This window comes from Conger conger, chromosome 11 (genome assembly GCF_963514075.1).
Source record: "Conger conger chromosome 11, fConCon1.1, whole genome shotgun sequence".
Taxonomy (NCBI): Eukaryota; Metazoa; Chordata; class Actinopteri; order Anguilliformes; family Congridae; genus Conger; species Conger conger.
Genome location: NC_083770.1, coordinates 39,394,727 through 39,413,461, shown reverse-complemented (window position 1 = coordinate 39,413,461; position 18,735 = coordinate 39,394,727). Strand labels below are relative to the sequence as shown.

Sequence of the window (18,735 nt, the reverse complement as noted above, 5' to 3'; positions counted from 1 at the left end):
CGACACTGCAGACCAACAGCTTTTAAATCAGGTTAGAAAAAGCCCACGGTACATCATGACAAAGCCGAATGTTAAACCATGGGGGTCTGAGATGCGGAACAAGGCCAGTGTTCATGGATAGCTTAACAGAAAATGATTCAAACCCACTGAAACACAGGACACTGTATCCGAACTGCATCATTATAAAAATGGCAATTTGCAGCCAACAGCGGTAATCTTCACAGTTCATACCTGCAATGGTAAAAAAAAATCGGACATTTTTGTCAGTTAAGTTAAATTCGGTCTCTTCATAATATACAAGATCAACTGCCCTCTGAACATGTTGGCATTGTTTTGTTTTTTTTGTCATTTTTTGTGATATGAATGATAATGATATGAAGTTAAAGTGCAGACTATCAGCCTTAATGGTAATGGTATTTACATCCATATCTACTGACCCATCTTTCAAAAAAAAAAAGGGGGGGGGGGGGGGGGGGGGGGGGTGTTCTTTTAATCATCAGCAGTTCCCTTATTTCTTCTCCACACTTCTCTTTCCAACACTTTGGTTGGTTTCTCCTGAAAGGTTACGAGTGCTTTGCATCTTACAGTGAATCCTCTGAGGTTACGCTTGTGTAGTCCTATCTTTATTTCAGTCTGATTCATCTGTGCCTCCACCCTGGAGATTGTTCTTGATCCTTTCTCTTCTGTGGCAGACCAAGCTGTTTGCGATTGCTGAGCTCATCTGTGCGTTCTTGCTCAACAATATACCAAACAGTTGATATTGACACACCTAATATTTTGGCTAGGTCTCTGGCTTCTGGTCTGTTTTAATGGCACTGAAAAGTTTTTGGTCAACTCTAGACCTTTTGTTAGCCTTCCTGTGCATGAATTAACGATGCAACAACATACAGCCTGCACTTTAACCTGTTACGGTCAAATGTGTTGGGAGTACAGCGCAAAAAACAGAAATTGTCACTGTCCAAACCTATGGACTGCACTAGGACATGCAAAGACGTGTCGTGTAGTGAAGTCAAAGCAGCCAACGGCAAATTAGCAGACTGTATTCTACCCATTTTCCCTCGGATCTATCTAGAAATTTTCCAAGTGTATGGACTGCACTAGGACTTCACACACTGGGATTGCAGAAACATACTCTAGTATGTGGAGACAGGACTCAAGAATTCCAGGCTCTCAAAATGACAACTGTACCGCAAATAATTACATTTATCAAAAGAAAAGGGAAGAACTACAAAAATATTGCTGTAGCCATGTGTCAAGACTTCCAAAACAAACGATGTGTGTAAAATGCATTTTGACGGACACAGATTCGCAGATTCGCGGTGCAAAATCGCTGTCCGGCCTTCGCTCAAAAAAACCAAAGACATGGAAAAAAAAGAAAATGAAAAAAGTACTAAAAAAAACAGAGGCACAAGCGCAAGAAGGGCGATCACAACGGAAATGGCTCAACATAATTTATTTTCGTTTTATGTTAAAATGTACAGAGTTCTTTTGAAAGTACTTGCTAAGAAAGAAAAAACGATTACGTGGAAATACATACAGGGACAAAGCCAGAGAGAGGGGGGAGCGGGCCCCGGTGGGTTCACTCCTCTCTCTCTGTCTCTCGCTCTCTCTTAGCGTACGACTCACCATGTACAATTACAAAGGGTACAAAAGAGGAAGCGATATAAACAGACAGATATGAGCTCATTTTACATGCCTCTCAGACGCAAGGAGTTCGTCCTATACACACACAAAAAAATCAAAAACGCTAAGTGACCTTTAGATATTTGTTTTTTTTTTTTCCTTTCGTTTTAAAATAGCGTTAATATACTACACAAAGATAGAAAACTCTAGAGATGAGATGGAATGGAAAGATTAAAGGCATCTTAAATTCACTAAAAGTGAGTTTTAATTTTTTTTAGTTTTGAATTTCTTATTAATATTACCCAAGAGTCGAGCTAAAAAATACCTTTTTTTTTTTTTCCTGAAACAGAAGTGAAAAAAATGACAGTACCAATATCAATGTCAGAATTTTTCTTTTTTATATTATAGAAAAAACATTTTCTCTACAATAAGTTTCTAAAGTCAAAAAGAGTCAGCTTGTGTCATAAAAGAAAGCTGCCCGGTCTGAGAAAATTCAGAGGAGAAAAAAAAAACTATAAAACAAAAACAAAAAACACAAATAATATCAAACGTCAGGTCTGTAAGAAAGGTAGCCTCAACAGATTTTGAATACTGGAACAATGTCTACACCCCTCATACCAACACAGTTCTGGACAGCGAATAATCTCACATCTACATCTTTGTGTGTGTGTGTGTTTGTGTGTGTGTGTGTGTGTCCTGTTAAAACCCTCCTCACCGAGCGGCCCTAGGTGCTAGACGGATCCCTTCACCTCTGGGTTTAGTTTTTAAAAAGCCAGTTCTCTGGCTGAATGGAAGACCTCCTGTGCAGTGTTGTCGAAGTTGAGACAGGTGACTGCACTCAAAGTGAGGGGGGGGGGGGGGGGCTAAGAAGTGCTGAACTTCTTTATCTCCCAGATGCCCCCATTTCCTTTAGTGTTGTTCCTGCCTCTCCTCTCCATCCATCCATCCATTCCCTCTCCCTCCATCCCTGTCTTTCTCTCACCAGTGCTGCTCTTGTTACACTAGGAATTCTCTCCCCAGAATCAAAGGCGAAAAGTCGACCGTGGGCATCAATTCCTGTGCTTGTGTCCATGGGGAGACTTCGACCAGAATGTCAAAGATTTTTTTTTTTTTTTTTAAGTAAAAAAAAAAAAAAAAAAGTAAAAAATAAAATTAATAAAAGTAACTATATTCTGAAAAACCCGTACGGTCATATTGAGAGTGCCCGTTCTCTCTGAGAGAGAGGCAATGACCCAGGTCATAGTTCTGCTCGAAAATGGCGTGCATCTTGTGTGACTGCGCTGTGGAATGCAGATCCCAGACACAGGGATCCACTTTGCACCGCCCATCTGCCGAAACCTCCACCCACACCAAACACTGAAGTGCCTCCACACTGACTTAAGTGGCTATAGAGATATGTGTCTGTGTGTGTACATTTTTTTCTGCGTGTGTGTGTGTAAGTTTGTGTTGGAGAGAGAGGCCTGAAAGAAAACGCCTTTCCAGTAAAACGCACATAAAAAAAAATCTAACGAATAAAAACAGGTCGTTTGGGACTGCACACAAGCATTTCAACAGTCAAAAAAAAAACAAACAAAAACCAATTAAAAATGTAAAAAAGCAAGAAAGTCCATCTACAATTTTTTTGTCTGTTTTTTTTTTTTTTTTAGGTAAGGCTTCCTATGTCAATTAAAAGATTGTGTGCATGGTTGAATATATATTTTGTTTGTTTATTTTTTTGTTAACCACATTTTGACTTTCTCAGTTTAAACTGGTCAGGCCCCCCCCCCCCCTCCTGCTCGACACCCAGTCCCCCACCTGGTTTGGGACAGAGAGAGAGAGGAGGTGGGGGTGGGCAGGGGGGTAGAAGGATTTTGGGGTTGCTGTGAGCTGCCTTCTGAACAAGAGGTCCATATACCCCCTCACCCACCCTGCCCCCCCGAATTCCACCATCCTGCCAACTCACACTCTGACGTGGCCAGACTGAGGGAACGCGGATCGAAACGGACAAATGTACATACAAACAAAAAAAACCAAGAAGAGGAAACCAAAGTCCCTTCCCCCTCTTCACGTTCTCTCTCTTTCCCTCTCTCTGTCTCTGGAGAGAGAGAGGGGGGATAACACTTTTAATACAGTGAAAGGAACCCGGAGTCCTTTAGGAAAGACAAGAGATGAACCGACCCCTCCTTGCCCATCTCTCTCCCTCTCCCTCTCTCTCTCCCTCCCTCCCTCCCTCTCTCTCTCGTTCCCTCTCTCTCGTCCTGCACACTCATCTGCTCATGTAAGGCGATTGCTTGGGGACGCCGGCGTTCATGTAGCTGTGGTGGGAGGGGCCCGTGTACATCATGTTGCCGTGGTGATTGGGCTGCATAGGCTGCTGGGGGTAGGCCTGGCCTCCCATCATGCCCATCTGCATCTGCATGGTGGGGTACTGGGCCGGCTGGTTCATGTACGGGGGGTTGCCGTGGTAGCCACTGTTCATCATGGGCTGCGGCATCCGGTATCCGGGGGGCATGGCCTGGAGCGAGTTCATGTTCATGGAGTTGTAGGTCGGAGTGGGCATGAGGTTGGTCATCATGCCCCGCTGCACCGTCAGGGTCCGAGGGGACCCCTGCATGGCGGCCGCCACTGAACTCCGGCCGTACAGCTGCTGCTGGTGCGGGGATCCGGCCGGGAGCTGGGTGGCCTTGGATCGGATGGCGATGTGGCCCTTGACGGCCATTTGGCCCTGGAGTCGCTGGGTGTGGGGCGGGGGGGCCAGGCCGATGTTGGCCCCTGGCGGCATGTTACACTGGAGGAGGTTGACGGACGAGGAGCCGAGGTTGGGCGGGGGGGTCATGGTGGGCTGCGCCTGTGGGGGGAGAGGGGGGTGCGGGGAGGGGGCGAGCTGGGCGAGGGTGGGGTTGGAGAGCGAGACACTGGTGGCGTAGGAGGTGACGGAGGCCGAGTGCGAGTAGGGCATGGCGTGGGGGTCCATGATGGTGTTGGTGAGCTGCTGGAGCTTGGCGAGGCTGAAGGTCGCCGAGGGTTGGGGTGGGTAGGCGCCCGCCCCGAAGTCCTGTCCCATTCGCTCGTACAGGCTCCGCCCACCCCCACCTGCCACGCCCACGGCCCCTCCACTCGCCGACTCGGGGATCTCCATGATCATGGGCGTGGAGGCAAAGCCGTTACCCATGCTGCACTGGGACAGCGCCTGTTGCTGCTGTTGCTGTGGTGGGGGAGGGGGGGCCGAGGGTTGGGGTTGGGGGTTGGGGGCTTGTTGTTGTTGCTGAGGGGGTGGCGGGACCTTCTTTTGGGAGGCGCTAGGGGGCCTCTCGATCACACAGCTCTGCGGAGACTTGATGCCGCAGCCGGGGGTGTTGGAGGTCGGGGGAGGGGGTGGAGGTGGAGGCTGAGGGACCCCACCTCCACTGCTGGATGTCCCGCCTGTAGAGCTGGCCCCGGGCCCCGCCTGCTGGATCAGGCTGCAGCTTCCCAGGCCCCCGAGCTGGGGCCCCACGGACCCTCCGGAAGACGTCAGCCCTGGGGCTGAGACGAAGGAGCAGCTGTTGGAGGAAGAGGAGGGTGGTGCTGCGGTAGACGAGCCAGACGCCGAAGAGGCGCCGGACGAAGACGAGGAAGAGGAAGAGGAGGATGAGGAAGAGGATGCAGCGTTTGCCGCTGCGTTGGCGGCTGCTACAGCCACAGCTGCAGCGGACATGTTGTTTCCACCTCCCCCTCCTCCTCCGCTCCCTCCTCCTCCCCCGTTCCCGCCTCCTCCCATGGTGGAGTCGTAGCTGCTGGGGTTGTCGTAGTTTTCGGTGGTGCTCTCGATGCTCCCCAGGTCGCTGAAGCCACTGTCCACCACCTGCTGCGAGTGGTCCGACACGGACGGGACGTCCATCATGGGCGACGTCTCCATGTTCTGCAGCGAGGGTGCCGACAGCGACCCCGGGTGTTCTGGCGTGATCTGGGTGTACCCCCCGTTCCCGTTGGAACCTCCTCCCGTCCCGGGACCCGTCGCTGGGCCTCCTGCCTGTCCCGAGGACTCGAGCGGCATCCCGGCGGGACTGTTGACCGAACGTGCCGACTGGCCAGGCAGGGCGGGGATTTGGGGGCCGGAAGAGCCCCCGCTGCCGCCCGGGAGGGGGCTGCTGTGCTGGGAAGTCCCGCCGCAGTCCTCCACCAGGGCCAGGGCCTCGTCCTCGCCCTCGGCGTGCTGGCTGTAGCTCTGCAGGGTGCGGCAGGCGGCCAGCGTCTCCTCGCAGTCCTGGTAGGCCCCGTGGGGCGGCTCGGCCTCCTCGTCCTGGGCCTCGCCTTGCGTCAGCGACTGGACGGCCTGCACCGTCTCCAGGTCCAGCTCGCTGGAGTGGTGGGGGTGGGGATGGGGGTGGTGCGGGTGGTGACTCAGCTCCTCCTTGAATTCGGGGTGCGAGTGAGGGTGGTGGTGGGGGTGAGGGTGGGGCTCCATCAGGAGGACCCCCGCCTTGCCCTCCCCGTGCAGCGGCTGCAGGTCCAGGGTCTCGGGGGCGGCGACTGTGGAGATCGCCGTGGTTACGGTTTCCACGGCAGCGGCGGCGGCGGCCGACTCCTCCTGCTCCCGCCGTCGGCGCTGCTCATCCTGCGCGTCCGCCCGCGTCTTGGCCTCCTCCACCACCGCCTCCTCTGCCTCTTCCTCCTCCTCCTCCTCGTCCTCCTCTTCTTCCTCCTCCTGCTCCTGCTTGCTGACGTAGTCCCGTGTGGCGCCACCCTCCTCCGTGTCTAAAAAACCTTCGCCCCCCTGAGGCTCCTCCTTGACGGGCGGGGAGCGGGCAGGCGAGGCCGGCTCTTCCTCGTCCTCCTCGTCATCGTCCTCTTCATCCTCGTCTTCCTCGGAGTCCTGGCTCTTCCGCTTCTTGCCGCCGTTCCCGCCGCTCTCGGCCTTGCCCTCGGGACGCCCGTCCCCCTCGTCGTCGGCGTCGTGGTCGTCGCCACGGCGACCAGCCGGCCCAGAATTCACCCGCTTGCTTGCCGGGCACTCCTGCTCCTCCCTCTCTCCCGACTCGGCCCCGTCCAGCTCCACCCGCGGCTGGGGGGCCCGGGGGGGTCCGGCCGAGGGGGGCAGCCGGCTCCTCTTCTCGGCCCACGTCTCCTCCTCTTCCTCCTCATCCTCGTCGTCCTCCTCCTCGGGCTCGGAGGCGGGGGGTGGCGGCGGAGGCTTGCTGACGGGGGGAGGGGGCGGCGGGGGTAGGGACGCGTTCTTGGGCGGCCTCCCTCTCCGCTTGGGCTTCTCCTCCCGCCGTTTCTTCAGGTACTCCTCCTCTTCGTCCTCCTCCTCCTCCTCCTCCTCCGAGTCCTTGCGCTTGTCGGGCTTGCGCTCGCCGGTCCGGGACGTCCTCTTGGCGGCTCGGTCCTCCAGCTGCTGCTGCTGCTGCTGCAGGAGCTGCTTCCGCTCCAGCTGCCGCCGCGCCTCCTCCTCCTGCGCCAGCTGCAGGTAGTAGCTCCGCGGCTTCCTGCCGGGCTTCATCCGGATCTTGGCGGGGGGCGGCGTGTCCGTGCAGGAGGACGGGCCGGTCCCCTGGCCGCCCGGCTCCGAGGCCCCGCTCCCGGGCTTGCGGCCCGGGCGCTTGGTCCAGTGTACCGGCTTGCGGCTCTTCCCCTTCGGCCAGCCCTTCTTCTTCTTGACGGGCGCGGCCGGGGGCGGGGCCTCGCTTGGAGACTCGCCGGCCGGCTCTGGCTCCCGGAGCGTCGTCGCGGGCTTCAGCGCCGGCGTGGAGTCTGCACCCAGAGCCAGAGGAGAGCAATCAATCACAGGTCGTCAGATCGGAAAGAGGCACCGCAGACATGTCATTTTCTTTACCCAGATTAATCATGAAACACCCAACTTTTCAAGTCCCCAAAAATCTCTAAACTACAGGCAGATGACTTTGGGTGTGTCCAAAGCGCACACCTTGAAGAGCTGCTGCCCTTTCACTGCTGACAGCAGAAGATGATCAACAACACTACTGGTTCCCAGAGACATTTATAGACTGAAAAAAACTGTATTCCCTGATTGATCAGGGAAAATGATATCACTAGGGGTAAAGGTAGAACCAGGTCTCCAGTGCAGAGTAAAAATGTAGCTTTCCTTTAACTAGACTTTCCTTTAAGTCTAGCATTCCAGTACTGCCGCTAACTCACTGATGCATACTGATCGTTGCTGGAGTCAAACTACAGCCGGATCTCACTGCTGATCAGGCATTATACGACAATATCTGCAAATATACGTCTTTGTTAACTTAATTTCTTGATAATTCTCTGGGAGTTCCTTAACATTGTATTTGGTTAAAAGTGTTGGAAGTTTTTCAAAGTATGTCCTTAACCCAGGTTTAACCAAGGTAGACGTAAACTCTTCCCGGATACTCACCCTCGTCGTCGGACTCTGTGAGGTTGGCCGGTCGGCCCCTCTTGGGCGCGGGGGCGGAGGGTCTGAGGGTCGAGCGGGCTGGGGGGTACCGGCGGAGGGGGCAGCCCAGAGGAGACTCCTCCTCCAGGCGGGGCATGGGCCTCTCGGTGTCCGAGTCCACGAAGGGCTCGTCCAGAACCTCGGTCGTCTCCGAGATGGTCTCCGTGACGACGCTGCTGTGCGGGTGGCTGCGCTGCCGCATGCGCCGCTTCCGCAGGGGCTTCTGGGAAACAGAGACGAGACGGGCGTGAGCCAATCACAGGGAAGCCAACCAGTTTACAAAAATACCAGCTTACCAAGCAGTAACATTTCTCATGCGGATGTATGCGGTACGCCTTACCTTGCACTTGAGCCCGAGCGTGGGTTTGGTCAGGACGGGCGGGGAGCGAGGCCGCAGCTCTTCGTCATCGTCCTCCTCATCCTCGCTGCTCTCGCTGAAGCAGCCCCGGCGTACGGGCGGGGGCAGGGGCTCGCTCAGCCGGGGTGGAGCCGGGGGCAGTGTGGGCAGGGTGGCCTCCCCGGGGCCCTCGCTCAGCCGCCGCTTGGGGCCCCTCTTCTTGCGCGGAGGGCGCCCCCTGCTGCGAGGAGCCGGAACTGCGGGGTGGCGGGGCACATCTTTCGGCCGCCCGGCGCCCGAATCCCCCACCTCCTTCTCCGAAGCCAGGAGGAGGGCCGCTGGGGAGAGCGAGAGGGCCGGGGGCTCCGAGGAATCGACTCCGTCATCCTCTTCTTCCTCCTCCTCTTCCTCGTGCGGTCTTGGTTTCCTGGGTCGGCCCCGGGGCACGTCTTTGGGCCGGCCCCACAGCCAGCTTTTCGGGGGCCGACCGCGGCCCCTGCGCTCCCCGTTGGACGGGAGGGGGGGCCTGTTCGGGCTGGGCAGGGCGCCCCGAGCCGGAGAACGCGCCGGAGAACTCTGGCTGTTCGGGAACGCCGGGAAGCACTTCCTCTCCTCCTCTTCCTCCCTCTCAGGCCGGATGTGCCAGGACAGCGGAGAAGAAGTCCGGATGGGCTTACTCTGCGGGACACGACAGAGACCTGCGTCAGACTGTATGGTTGTTTTGGTACAAAGTGAAACTGGACAAACTGAACTCATTAGACCCCTGGATCCGAACCATTAGCCTGTACAGGTGTGTACATGAACATTCAGGTGTGTTCAGTTGGATGCAGGTGGGTACAGGAACATTCAGGTGTGTTCAGGTGCATGCAGGTGTGTAGAGGTGTGTTCAGGCACATACAGGTGCGTACAGGAACATTCAGGTGTGTTCAGTTGCATGCAGGTGTGTACAGGAACATTCAGGTGTGTTCAGTTGCATGCAGGTGTGTACAGGAACATTCAGGTGTGTTCAGTTGCATGCAGGTGGGTACAGGAACATGCAGGTGTGTTCAGGCGCATTCAGGTGTGTACAGGAACATTCAGGTGTGTTCAGTTGCATGCAGGTGGGTACAGGAACATGCAGGTGTGTTCAGGCACATGCAGGTGTGTGCAGGTTCATTCCATCGGCAGGCGCTCACCTCCTTGCAGGCCTGTCCCTCCTCATCTTCATCATCCTCCTCTTCCTCCTCCTCTCCCTCGCCCTCTGACACCACGGTGTTGGTGACGATGACAGGGGTCCATCGCAGGCAGTCAGGCTCCACCTCCAGCTGCCGGGGACGGGCCCTCAACCGCACCATGTGACTGGAGACCAGCTTCTCCCTGCGCACCAGGACCAGCCTGCAGGGGGTGCCAGAGAGAGGCAGGGTCAGTAGGAGGACAGTGACATCACCGGGAGCCGGTCTCTGACTGCTAATGGTTCTATGAATGCGTCCTACGTACACCTGTGACAGTTAGGGCTGTTTAAAATACTCTAGCCTCGTGGACATCGGTCAGGATGAGGGATATGCAGGAATGCCTTCACATTTTACCAGCACCTGATCACTAAAAGCATTTTGCCCTGGCCAAATTAATGCTGAATTTCTTAGAGTGCGTGTTTAAATACGTGTGTAACCAGGTTGTCCAGGGTGGCAGTGTGTACGTGTATGAGTGTGTGTGTGCATAATAATTCATTTATTTACCAGAGACAGTGCACATTCATCAACATTTTCAGAACACTAGACTGAGGGTGAGTGTACCGCTCTCCTTTTGGTTCCACCATGCCCAGGTTTGTGCAGGGTCGTAGTGTGTGTATAATGAGTGTGTGTGTGTATAATGAGCGTGCGTGCGTGTTTGTGTACCTGTCTCCTCTCTGCTCCACCATGCCCAGGTGGTGCAGGGTGGCAGTGTGTGTATAATGTGTGTGTGTGTGTGTGTGTGTGTACCTGTCTCCTCTCTGCTCCACCATGCCCAGGTGGTGCAGGGTGGCAGTGTGTGTATAATGAGTATGTGTGTGTGTGTGTGTGTGTGTATAATGTGTGTGTGTGTACCTGTCTCCTCTCTGCTCCACCATGCCCAGGTGGTGCAGGGTGGCAGTGTGTATATAATGAGTGTGTGTGTGTGTGTGTGTGTGTGTGTGTATATAATGTGTGTGTGTGTGTGTGTGTGTGTGTGTGAGTGTGTGTGTGTGTGTGTACCTGTCTCCTCTCTGCTCCACCATGCCCAGGTGGTGCAGGGTGGCAGTGTGTGTATAATGAGTGTGTGTGTGTGTGTGTATAATGTGTGTGTGTGTGTACCTGTCTGCTCTCTGCTCCACCATGCCCAGGTGGTGCAGGGTGGCAGTGTGTGTATAATGAGTGTGTGTGTGTGTGTGTGTGTGTGTGTGTACCTGTCTCCTCTCTGCTCCACCATGCCCAGGTGGTGCAGGGTGGCGGTGATGTCCTGGGGGCAGATGCCGGTGATCTTGCTGAGGCGGCGGATGGTGAGCTGGCGATCTCGCACCTGGTCCAGACACTCCAGCACCACGCTCTTCCAGTACGCCATGTAGGACAGGCGGCCCAGGTCCGAGAGAGGCTTCTCCGGGGAGCCCGGCTGCCCCTCCCGCTTGGAGAGCAGGTAACCTGGGAGAAGGAACCCAAAAAACCATCAGCCCCCGGACAGGGACAAGAGGACCCCCACAACAGGACCAACAGGACCCCCAACTACAGTTGATCTACAGGGGTGGCCAACCCTGGCCCTGGAGAGCCACAGGGTGTGCTGGTTTGAGTTTTCGCTTTGAACACAACAGTCACTTTAGACCCAAGAAACCAGGTGAGGTGAGTCTCAACTGCTTTCATTGATCAATTAAGTGCTGAGTAACAACAAAGACCAGCACATCCTGCGGCTCTCCAGGACCAAGGTTGGCCACCCCTGATCTACAATCAGGTCGGTCACCCAGTCAACATCAACACGTTAAAGCAGTGGTACCATCCCTGTTCCTGGAGACGTACAAACTTTCCATCCCACCCCAAAATTCTACGAATTCAGAGCTCAGTTAGACCTCTAGCTGTTGAATTGGGCATGCTTTGTAAGGGAAAACCTACAGGCCATAATTGATGAGAGTTTATAATATGTGTACAAACCAGTCCAGGCGAGTTGGCGGGTAAAATGCATCCCTAAATTCTACATATTTTTTTAACTTTTAGCTTTGCACAATGTACCCAGACCTTCTGTCAGGGATAGTTGACCACTTTGCAATGGCTTTAAGGTGAAATATTTGGGCAGGATTAAGGACGTAGGAGTGGAAACTGGGGTTAGGGTTAGGATTAGGGACGAGGTTAGACTTAGGGAGGGGGAGGGGGTTAGGGACAGGCTTTGGGACAGGTTTAGGGTTAGAGACGGGGTTGCAGAGACAGGGTTAGGGACGGGTTTAGGGTTACAGATGGGGTTAGGGACGGGGTTACAGAGACGGGGTTAGGGACGGGGTTGCAGGGACGGGGTTGCAGAGACGGGGTTAGGGACGGGGTTGCAGAGACGGGGTTAGGGACGGGGTTGCAGAGACGGGGTTAGGGACGGGGTTGCAGAGACGGGGTTAGGGACGGGGTTGCAGAGACGGGACGGAGCCTCTTACTGAAGTCGATGAGGAAGCGCCCAAAGCCCTTGCGCTGGTACTGCGGAAGAATCATGATGCAGGACACATTGTACTTCTGCTGACAGTGTTTTTCCTGGGAGAGATGGAGAAAGGGAGAGAAGGAAGAAAGAGAGAGAGAGAGAGAGAGAGAGAGAGAGAGAGAGAAAGTTGCAGGAGTGAGTGAGGAACAGTCAGTTTTTGACAGTCTTCAGTAACATCGGGCCTGTGGAGTGCTCTAGACGGCTGAGACTCTCGGCGGGATTTTGTTGGACGTGAGAGGTGTTTAACCGGGGGGGGGGGGGGTTTGCTCTGAGCACAGAACCCACTTAAGAGGCGCGACATTTCCTGCTACCCCTCCCGCCCCCAATCTATCCTTAAAAACATAGCCAGACCTCAGATTCAACACACAGCTAAATTATTACACTTAAATCAACTCCAGCAGTGTCAAATCAACTCTCCAGCAGGGACAATACACACTATCGTGTTCAACCACTTAATGAGGGTAAATTGATGCTTAAAAACCAATTACTATATTATGCTTTAGAAAAATAAATGGTTCACACATCGCAATGCACTTAGCAAAAGATACTTGTGTACTAATTTATTATACTGAAAGCAGCAGCAACACAAATGTTTCAGCAAGCAGCCTTCTTCGGTGTGTCTGAGTGCCAGTGTTGAACGCACTGCCTGGTTAATTTAGCTACATTTCATTTGCTAATTATTCAAGCGTCATCTTATCACCCACTTCACCCCGCCCGACCCCCCAGAGGCCCTGCAGCAGTTAGGGAGCCCCAGGCAGACAGCCCTGAATCGGGCAGTGTGCTGCGCTGCAGTGCCCGTGCTGGCCACCAGGTGGCGCCTGTCCGGGGCCTACCTTGGAGAAGTAGCCCACCAGATGGCAGCCCTTGCTGTCGTTGTGCGTCAGCACGTAGAAGAGGAAGGGCTCCACGTCGTAGTACAGGGTCTTATGGTCCAGGAAGAGCTTGGCCAGCAGACACAGGTTCTGGCAGTAGATCGTACTGACGTTCCCGTCCACCTATCACAGACGGGCACACAATCCAGTCCGCCAGTCAGCGACAGCGCCCCACTGCACGAATGCACACCCACAATTCCTCTTTCAGAGTCCACCTTCCCCCTTTTTTTTTTTCCTTGGTTATATCAGTTCAGTTAAAAACACACGTCACCTAATCACGTGACCTCACACGTTAAAGGGTTAATACGCAGAGATCGCAAACTTCTGGAGGGCCACAGTGTGTGTTTTAAGCGCTCAATTCAAGTCATTGACTGTCTTACACGTCCACACACCTTGTACACAAACCCAAAACTTGCCAAAAACAGAAAGAAAACCACAAAATCCTGCAGACACTGCAGCTGACCAGGAGCAGATTTCAAGATCCCTGCCCTAACAGATCACCCAAGAGACCATTTCAAACGCAGAAGTACACCAAACCTTTTACCCGTAAACCCTATGCCGACATGTCACTGGAAGCGTGCACGTAAAAAAAACTGTTCAATAAAACATACGAAGCGCAAAGAAACATAAGGCCATCTCGTTCTACCTTTATCGCTTATTATTCAACAGCCATAACCTCATGCAGACCGGCTCCTCTTGAAATCCCTCCTCTCTCGTGCGTGCGAGTCCATGCGAACACCACTCTAATCATCTCTTCCCTAAGAGCTCAATTAAAACCGTGAAGTCTCTGCTTCGGGCGCGAGGAGCCAGTTTCATTTAGTGCCATCGCACCCGGGTCACGTCATTACACTGGATACTCCAGCCTTCACACAGCGCCAGCACTCCCGCAGACCGGCGGACATTTCAAAGGAAGCGCCCATATTTTACGCCAACATTCCCAATCAAATTTATATTGGGTTGGCATCATTCTCAATGAAAAATAGGCAGAGCTCTAATATTTTTAAAGAGGCATTTACATTAAGATGGACTAAGGGTGCTTGACTGGGACCCGGAAGGTTGCTGGTTCAAGGCCCGGTGTGGCCACGATAAGATCTACACAGCTGTTGGGCTTTTGAGCAAGGCCCCTAACCCCATTTTCCTCCAGGGGGGATTGGCACCTCCTTCTTCTAATCAACTGTAAGTCATAAATAAATTACTGTAATGTAACTTAATGCAAGGCATTTGGCGGATCCCCTTATTCAGAGCGACGGCTTTCTACACATCCATTTACAAATCCGCCACACTTCCAGCAACATTACAGCCAGAAAAACACAACAGTCGCTGTAATTGCCCACGCGCACACACACTCCATCTCACAGAGCTATAAGAGCGCTTCTTCGTGTCAGAAGGGGTCGGCCCGTTCCCCTGGAACCACGGCCTGCCCGTCGGACACCGGGTTCTTCACAGACGTACGGTGCAATGTGAGGGGCGGAGTCTCACCTCAAACACAGACACGCTGTCCTTCCTGTAGATCTCATTGGCTGGCGGGTGGAACCAGCCGCACTTGCGCATGTGCTGGAACAGGATACTGCGACTCTTCATGTACCGCAGACAGAACTCACACAGATACAGCTTCGGGAGTCTGGAGAGGAGGCGAGAGAGAGGGAGGGAAAGAGAGAGCAAGAGAGGGAGGGAGAGAGAGAGAGAGAGAGAGAGAGGAGAGAGAAATGAGCAAGGGATGACAGGGATTCCAAAAAGAAAAGGAGAGGGGGGGAGGGAGGGAGGGAGGGAAGGAGGAGTGGAATGATTAAGAGGAAGGGAATGAACGAGGGAGAGAGGGAGGGGAATTGGAGAGGTGTTAACGGCCCATAATGCAGCTCTGCTCAGGACATTGTACACGGGGGTGTGTGAGCGCGGAGTCTGAATGAGGCACGCTGGGAGACAGGCTCTCCAGCGCACTTCCACCGCCCTCACTCAAGGGCTGCTCAAGGGCACTCCAGCCCCGCTCTCAAACACCCCGCTCTGTACACCAATCATCCGGGCCAGAGCCGGGCCTGAGAGCGCACATCACACGCTGTGGACGTCTACCAGCTGCAATTACAGCGCGCAGAACGTGAGCGCGTTTACACCCTGCAGACAGAGCGCTGTTGTGGGTTTTCCGGGGTGGTGCGTGCCCCTAAAGGCCCTGAGTGTCCCGGGCGTGGGCGGGACGTGTACCTGCTGTACTCCTGGGGGTAGGGCGAGGAGTACCACGTCTGGATCTCGTACTTCCCGAACTCGATGACGGACGGACAGCGCATCTGGGGGTCCGGGGGTCCGGTCACCCCGACCTTCTGCTCGAGGAGAGAAAGAGGGGTCAGAGGTTGTATGCAGCGAGACTACCAAACATTAAACTACAGCAGTGTACCCACCACAGTGAGGGGCAGGATTCACCCTAACACACCATCTACATTTACATTTGAGTAATTTAGCAGACGTTTTTAATCCAAAGCGATTTACAAAGGTTTAAGTTGAACAAATGAAAAGCATCTCTAAATGGCAGAACACTGGCATGTAGCATAAACAACAGTCATAAACAATAGAAAGTGTTCAACTGCATTTGGTATTCTTCATCTTTTTTATTGCGAATCAGTTGTGTCTCTTGTCAGTTCTGTATCACCCGTCTCAATCTCTTAGCCCCCTCGTTGTACTTCAAATTTTAATCTAGGGCTTGCATTAGTATTCCTCTCGGTACTAGAATTGCTTACCTTATTGACTTGGCCTATTTACCATGTGTACTACACATAATGCTCACAGCTGTACAACGGACTCTTGGTAAATTGCACCTTATCCAACCTGTTCTGTAGGTCTAATGACCTTTGGTAAGCATTTACTATACATCGCTTTGGATAAAAACGCCTGCAAAATACAATACAACGTAACGTGCTCTATATCATATCATTTTCCACACATCTCAATAAGATCGGATGGGTAAATAAAAGTACTTTTCTTTTTGTGTGTAAAAGCGTGGTGCTGTAATCACAGGCCCAAACGGCCCCACACGTTCACCCAGCACCCTCCTATGCGCCCTAAGATTGGCTGTTTGTTTGTTTTTGTTCACAACCTGCAGATGCTGTTTTGAGCAGTGGAGTGGGGATCAGGAGCAGACGGACAGATTACTAATCTGGGATTACCGGTCCTCAGCCCACCGCCTCTTGAGGTTGGGGGCTGGGTGGCCCAAATCATTATTGCTGAGCGCTGACAACTACAACAGGGTCTTCCTTGGGGAGCAGGGCTTTTTCTGAGGGGCTCCCAAGTTAAAAAATAACAGCACACCTAAACTGTTGTTCCAGTTAGCACACCACATACTCAGGAGCATAGGCTCTTAAAATGAGAGGACAATAGCCCTGGGGGAAGGATTCAATAATTTGAAATAAAAATAATAATGTAAAACAGATTTTATAGTGAGATCCCTTTGGTAGATGCACACAAAACCTCTATGGTACAGAGGTACACAGATTCTATGGTAGAGACAAGACAGGCATTCTATGGTACAGGGTTACCCAGATTCTATGGTAGACACACACATGCATTCTACGGTATAGGGCCACACAGATTCAATGGTAGAGGCACGCAGAGGTCTCTATGGTACAGAAGCATACATATTTTATAGTAGAGGCACAGAGCTACCCATTAGACACTGGTAAAAGGCTACCTAACCACTCTCCCTTGGGTGCAGAGTGAACATTTATCCTTCCAGCACAAAGTGTGATCTAGATGTTAGGAGCCCTGAGGAAAGGCTGTGTCCCTCACAGCTGGTACTGGAGGACTCACACTTCCCTTTCAGAGGGTCGCCCTGCTACAGGGCCAGCAGCCAATGACGGGAGAGGCCAGGAAATTACGCCAAACGGCAGCACAAGTCAAACCCGACCAAAATGGCGGCTATCGCAGTCTCCACCCTGTGAATCTGCCTGTGAACAACGGCGATACGAAGCGTGGAAGCTTAAAATAAACAAGAATAAAAAAAAGTAAAATAGAGTAGGTGGAAGAGAAAAAATAAAAAATAAAAAAAAGTGACAGACCATGACAAAACTGAATACTAAAAGCGTAATGGAGAAAAATGGTCTCTCTCCCTCTCCCTCACCCTCTCCCTGAATTCAATCGTTTCTGGCCAGGTGGGCCTGTCCACGGTTAATGACCAATCAGTGCTCACTCAGCCACCTCCATCTCAAGGTGCTTTTCTTTCCGTCTTTTTCCTCTCGTTTCTTTTAGTCGCTTCTCTTTCTTCTGAAAGCAGTCAGTCGCTGGGGTCAGGCGGTGAGCCGCTGTGACAGGAGGACGTTTGGATTGGTTGGTGTGTGTGTGTGTGTGTGTGTGTGTGTGTGTGTGTGAGTGTGTGTGTGTGTGTGGGCATGTATGCGTGTGGGCATGTATGCGTGTGGGCATGTCTGTGCGTGTGAGCGTGTGTGTGTGTGTGTGTGTGTGTGTGTGTGTGTGTGTGTGTGTGTGTGTGTGTGTGTGTGTGTGGGCATGTATGCGTGTGGGCATGTATGCGTGTGGGCATGTATGCATGTGGGCATGTCTGTGCGTGTGAGCGTGTGTGTGTGTGTGTGTGTGTGTGTGTGTGTGTGTGTGTGTATGTGTGTGTGTGGACATGTGCGTGTGGGTATGTATGCATGTCTGTGTGAGTGCAAGAGTGTGTGTGTTAGCATGTCCCAGGTTCCTTGTGGTGTGTGCGTGCCGGTTGGTCGCCTGCAAGTGTTTGAGCCGCTTGCCTGAGGCAGGGAGAATTAGTGCAGTGAGCCGAACCTCTCTTTCACCTTCCCTCCCTCTCTCACCCCATCTCCGCGCATCACTGTCCCTCGCTCTGTTGTCTTTTTAGTTGCACGTGAGGGTGGCCATGTTTCAGGTCTGCCTTCCGATTGCAGGGAAGCCTGAACGCACTCCCTTTTGGTTTTTTTAGTCGTTCGTCCATTTCTGGGTATTCTTTGTGGGTGTAAATGCCTTTGCTGCTTTTTATGTTCACCTCTGGTACATTATTCTTGAAGTACTTCTTGTTTGAATTTTGCTAGTGTTTTCCTCTCTGAATTTTGTAAAAACGTAGTAGTTGCGAGAAAAATCTATTCCAGCAACCGTTTTTGACGAGATGTGGATGTGGGTTGGAAATCGTGTTTTAAAAGAGGTTTTTTTATTATTCTCTCTCACCTGTAGCGCCAGCTCCTGGATGTGACGGAACAGCTCCACGTCCTTCTCCGTCAGGTTCTCCTGCCCCGGGACCCGGTCCTCCTCATCCCGCCACTCGTCCCCACACTCCTGATTGTCTGTGAGGGACAGACGGACGGACGTTATACACACGACAGACGGACGGACGTTATACACACGACAGACGGACGGCGTTATACACACGACGGACGGACGGACGTTATACACACGACAGACGGACAGACGTTATACACACAGACGGACGGACAGACGTTATACACACGACAGATGGACGGACGGACGTTATACACACGACAGACGGACAGACGTTATACACACAGACGGACGGACAGACGTTATACACACGACAGATGGACGGACAGACGTTATACACACGACAGACGGATGGACAGGCACACACCATAAGACCTTTCGAGCCCTCTGACATCTGACAACAGGAGACAAGTTCATGTGATAAACCAAAATACTACTACAAAATACCCTCCTCAGCATTACCCCTATGGGTGAAAAAGGACCCAGGTTATCTGCACACCAAGAAAATAACCAACTGTCAGAATCAGGGCAAGAGCTAAACTAAGGATAATGCATTTGGATTTGTTCACGAGAAGGATAATGTCATTGTTTGTATCCAGTAACAGCGGTCACTGGTCCAGGCAGTGAACAGCGCGTGCTTAAAACTA

General features: G+C 52.8%; 1 protein-coding gene across 1 annotated transcript in view; it reads right to left on the bottom strand.

The window, feature by feature from the left end:
* Window positions 1–1,437: 1,437 nt before the first annotated feature.
* kat6a (K(lysine) acetyltransferase 6A) overlaps window positions 1,438–18,735 on the bottom strand; it is a 32,909-nt gene continuing 15,611 nt past the window's right edge. Inside the window, exons 7-16 of the mRNA XM_061260284.1 lie at window positions 18,038–18,153; window positions 15,071–15,186; window positions 14,354–14,495; window positions 12,836–12,997; window positions 11,962–12,055; window positions 10,741–10,972; window positions 9,515–9,713; window positions 8,343–9,017; window positions 7,964–8,225; window positions 1,438–7,335 (exon numbers count right to left, since the gene is read on the bottom strand). Of these exons, the coding sequence (XP_061116268.1) occupies window positions 3,869–7,335; window positions 7,964–8,225; window positions 8,343–9,017; window positions 9,515–9,713; window positions 10,741–10,972; window positions 11,962–12,055; window positions 12,836–12,997; window positions 14,354–14,495; window positions 15,071–15,186; window positions 18,038–18,153 (5,465 nt within the window). The 3' untranslated portion in view covers window positions 1,438–3,868. The remainder of the gene's footprint in view (window positions 7,336–7,963; window positions 8,226–8,342; window positions 9,018–9,514; window positions 9,714–10,740; window positions 10,973–11,961; window positions 12,056–12,835; window positions 12,998–14,353; window positions 14,496–15,070; window positions 15,187–18,037; window positions 18,154–18,735) is intronic.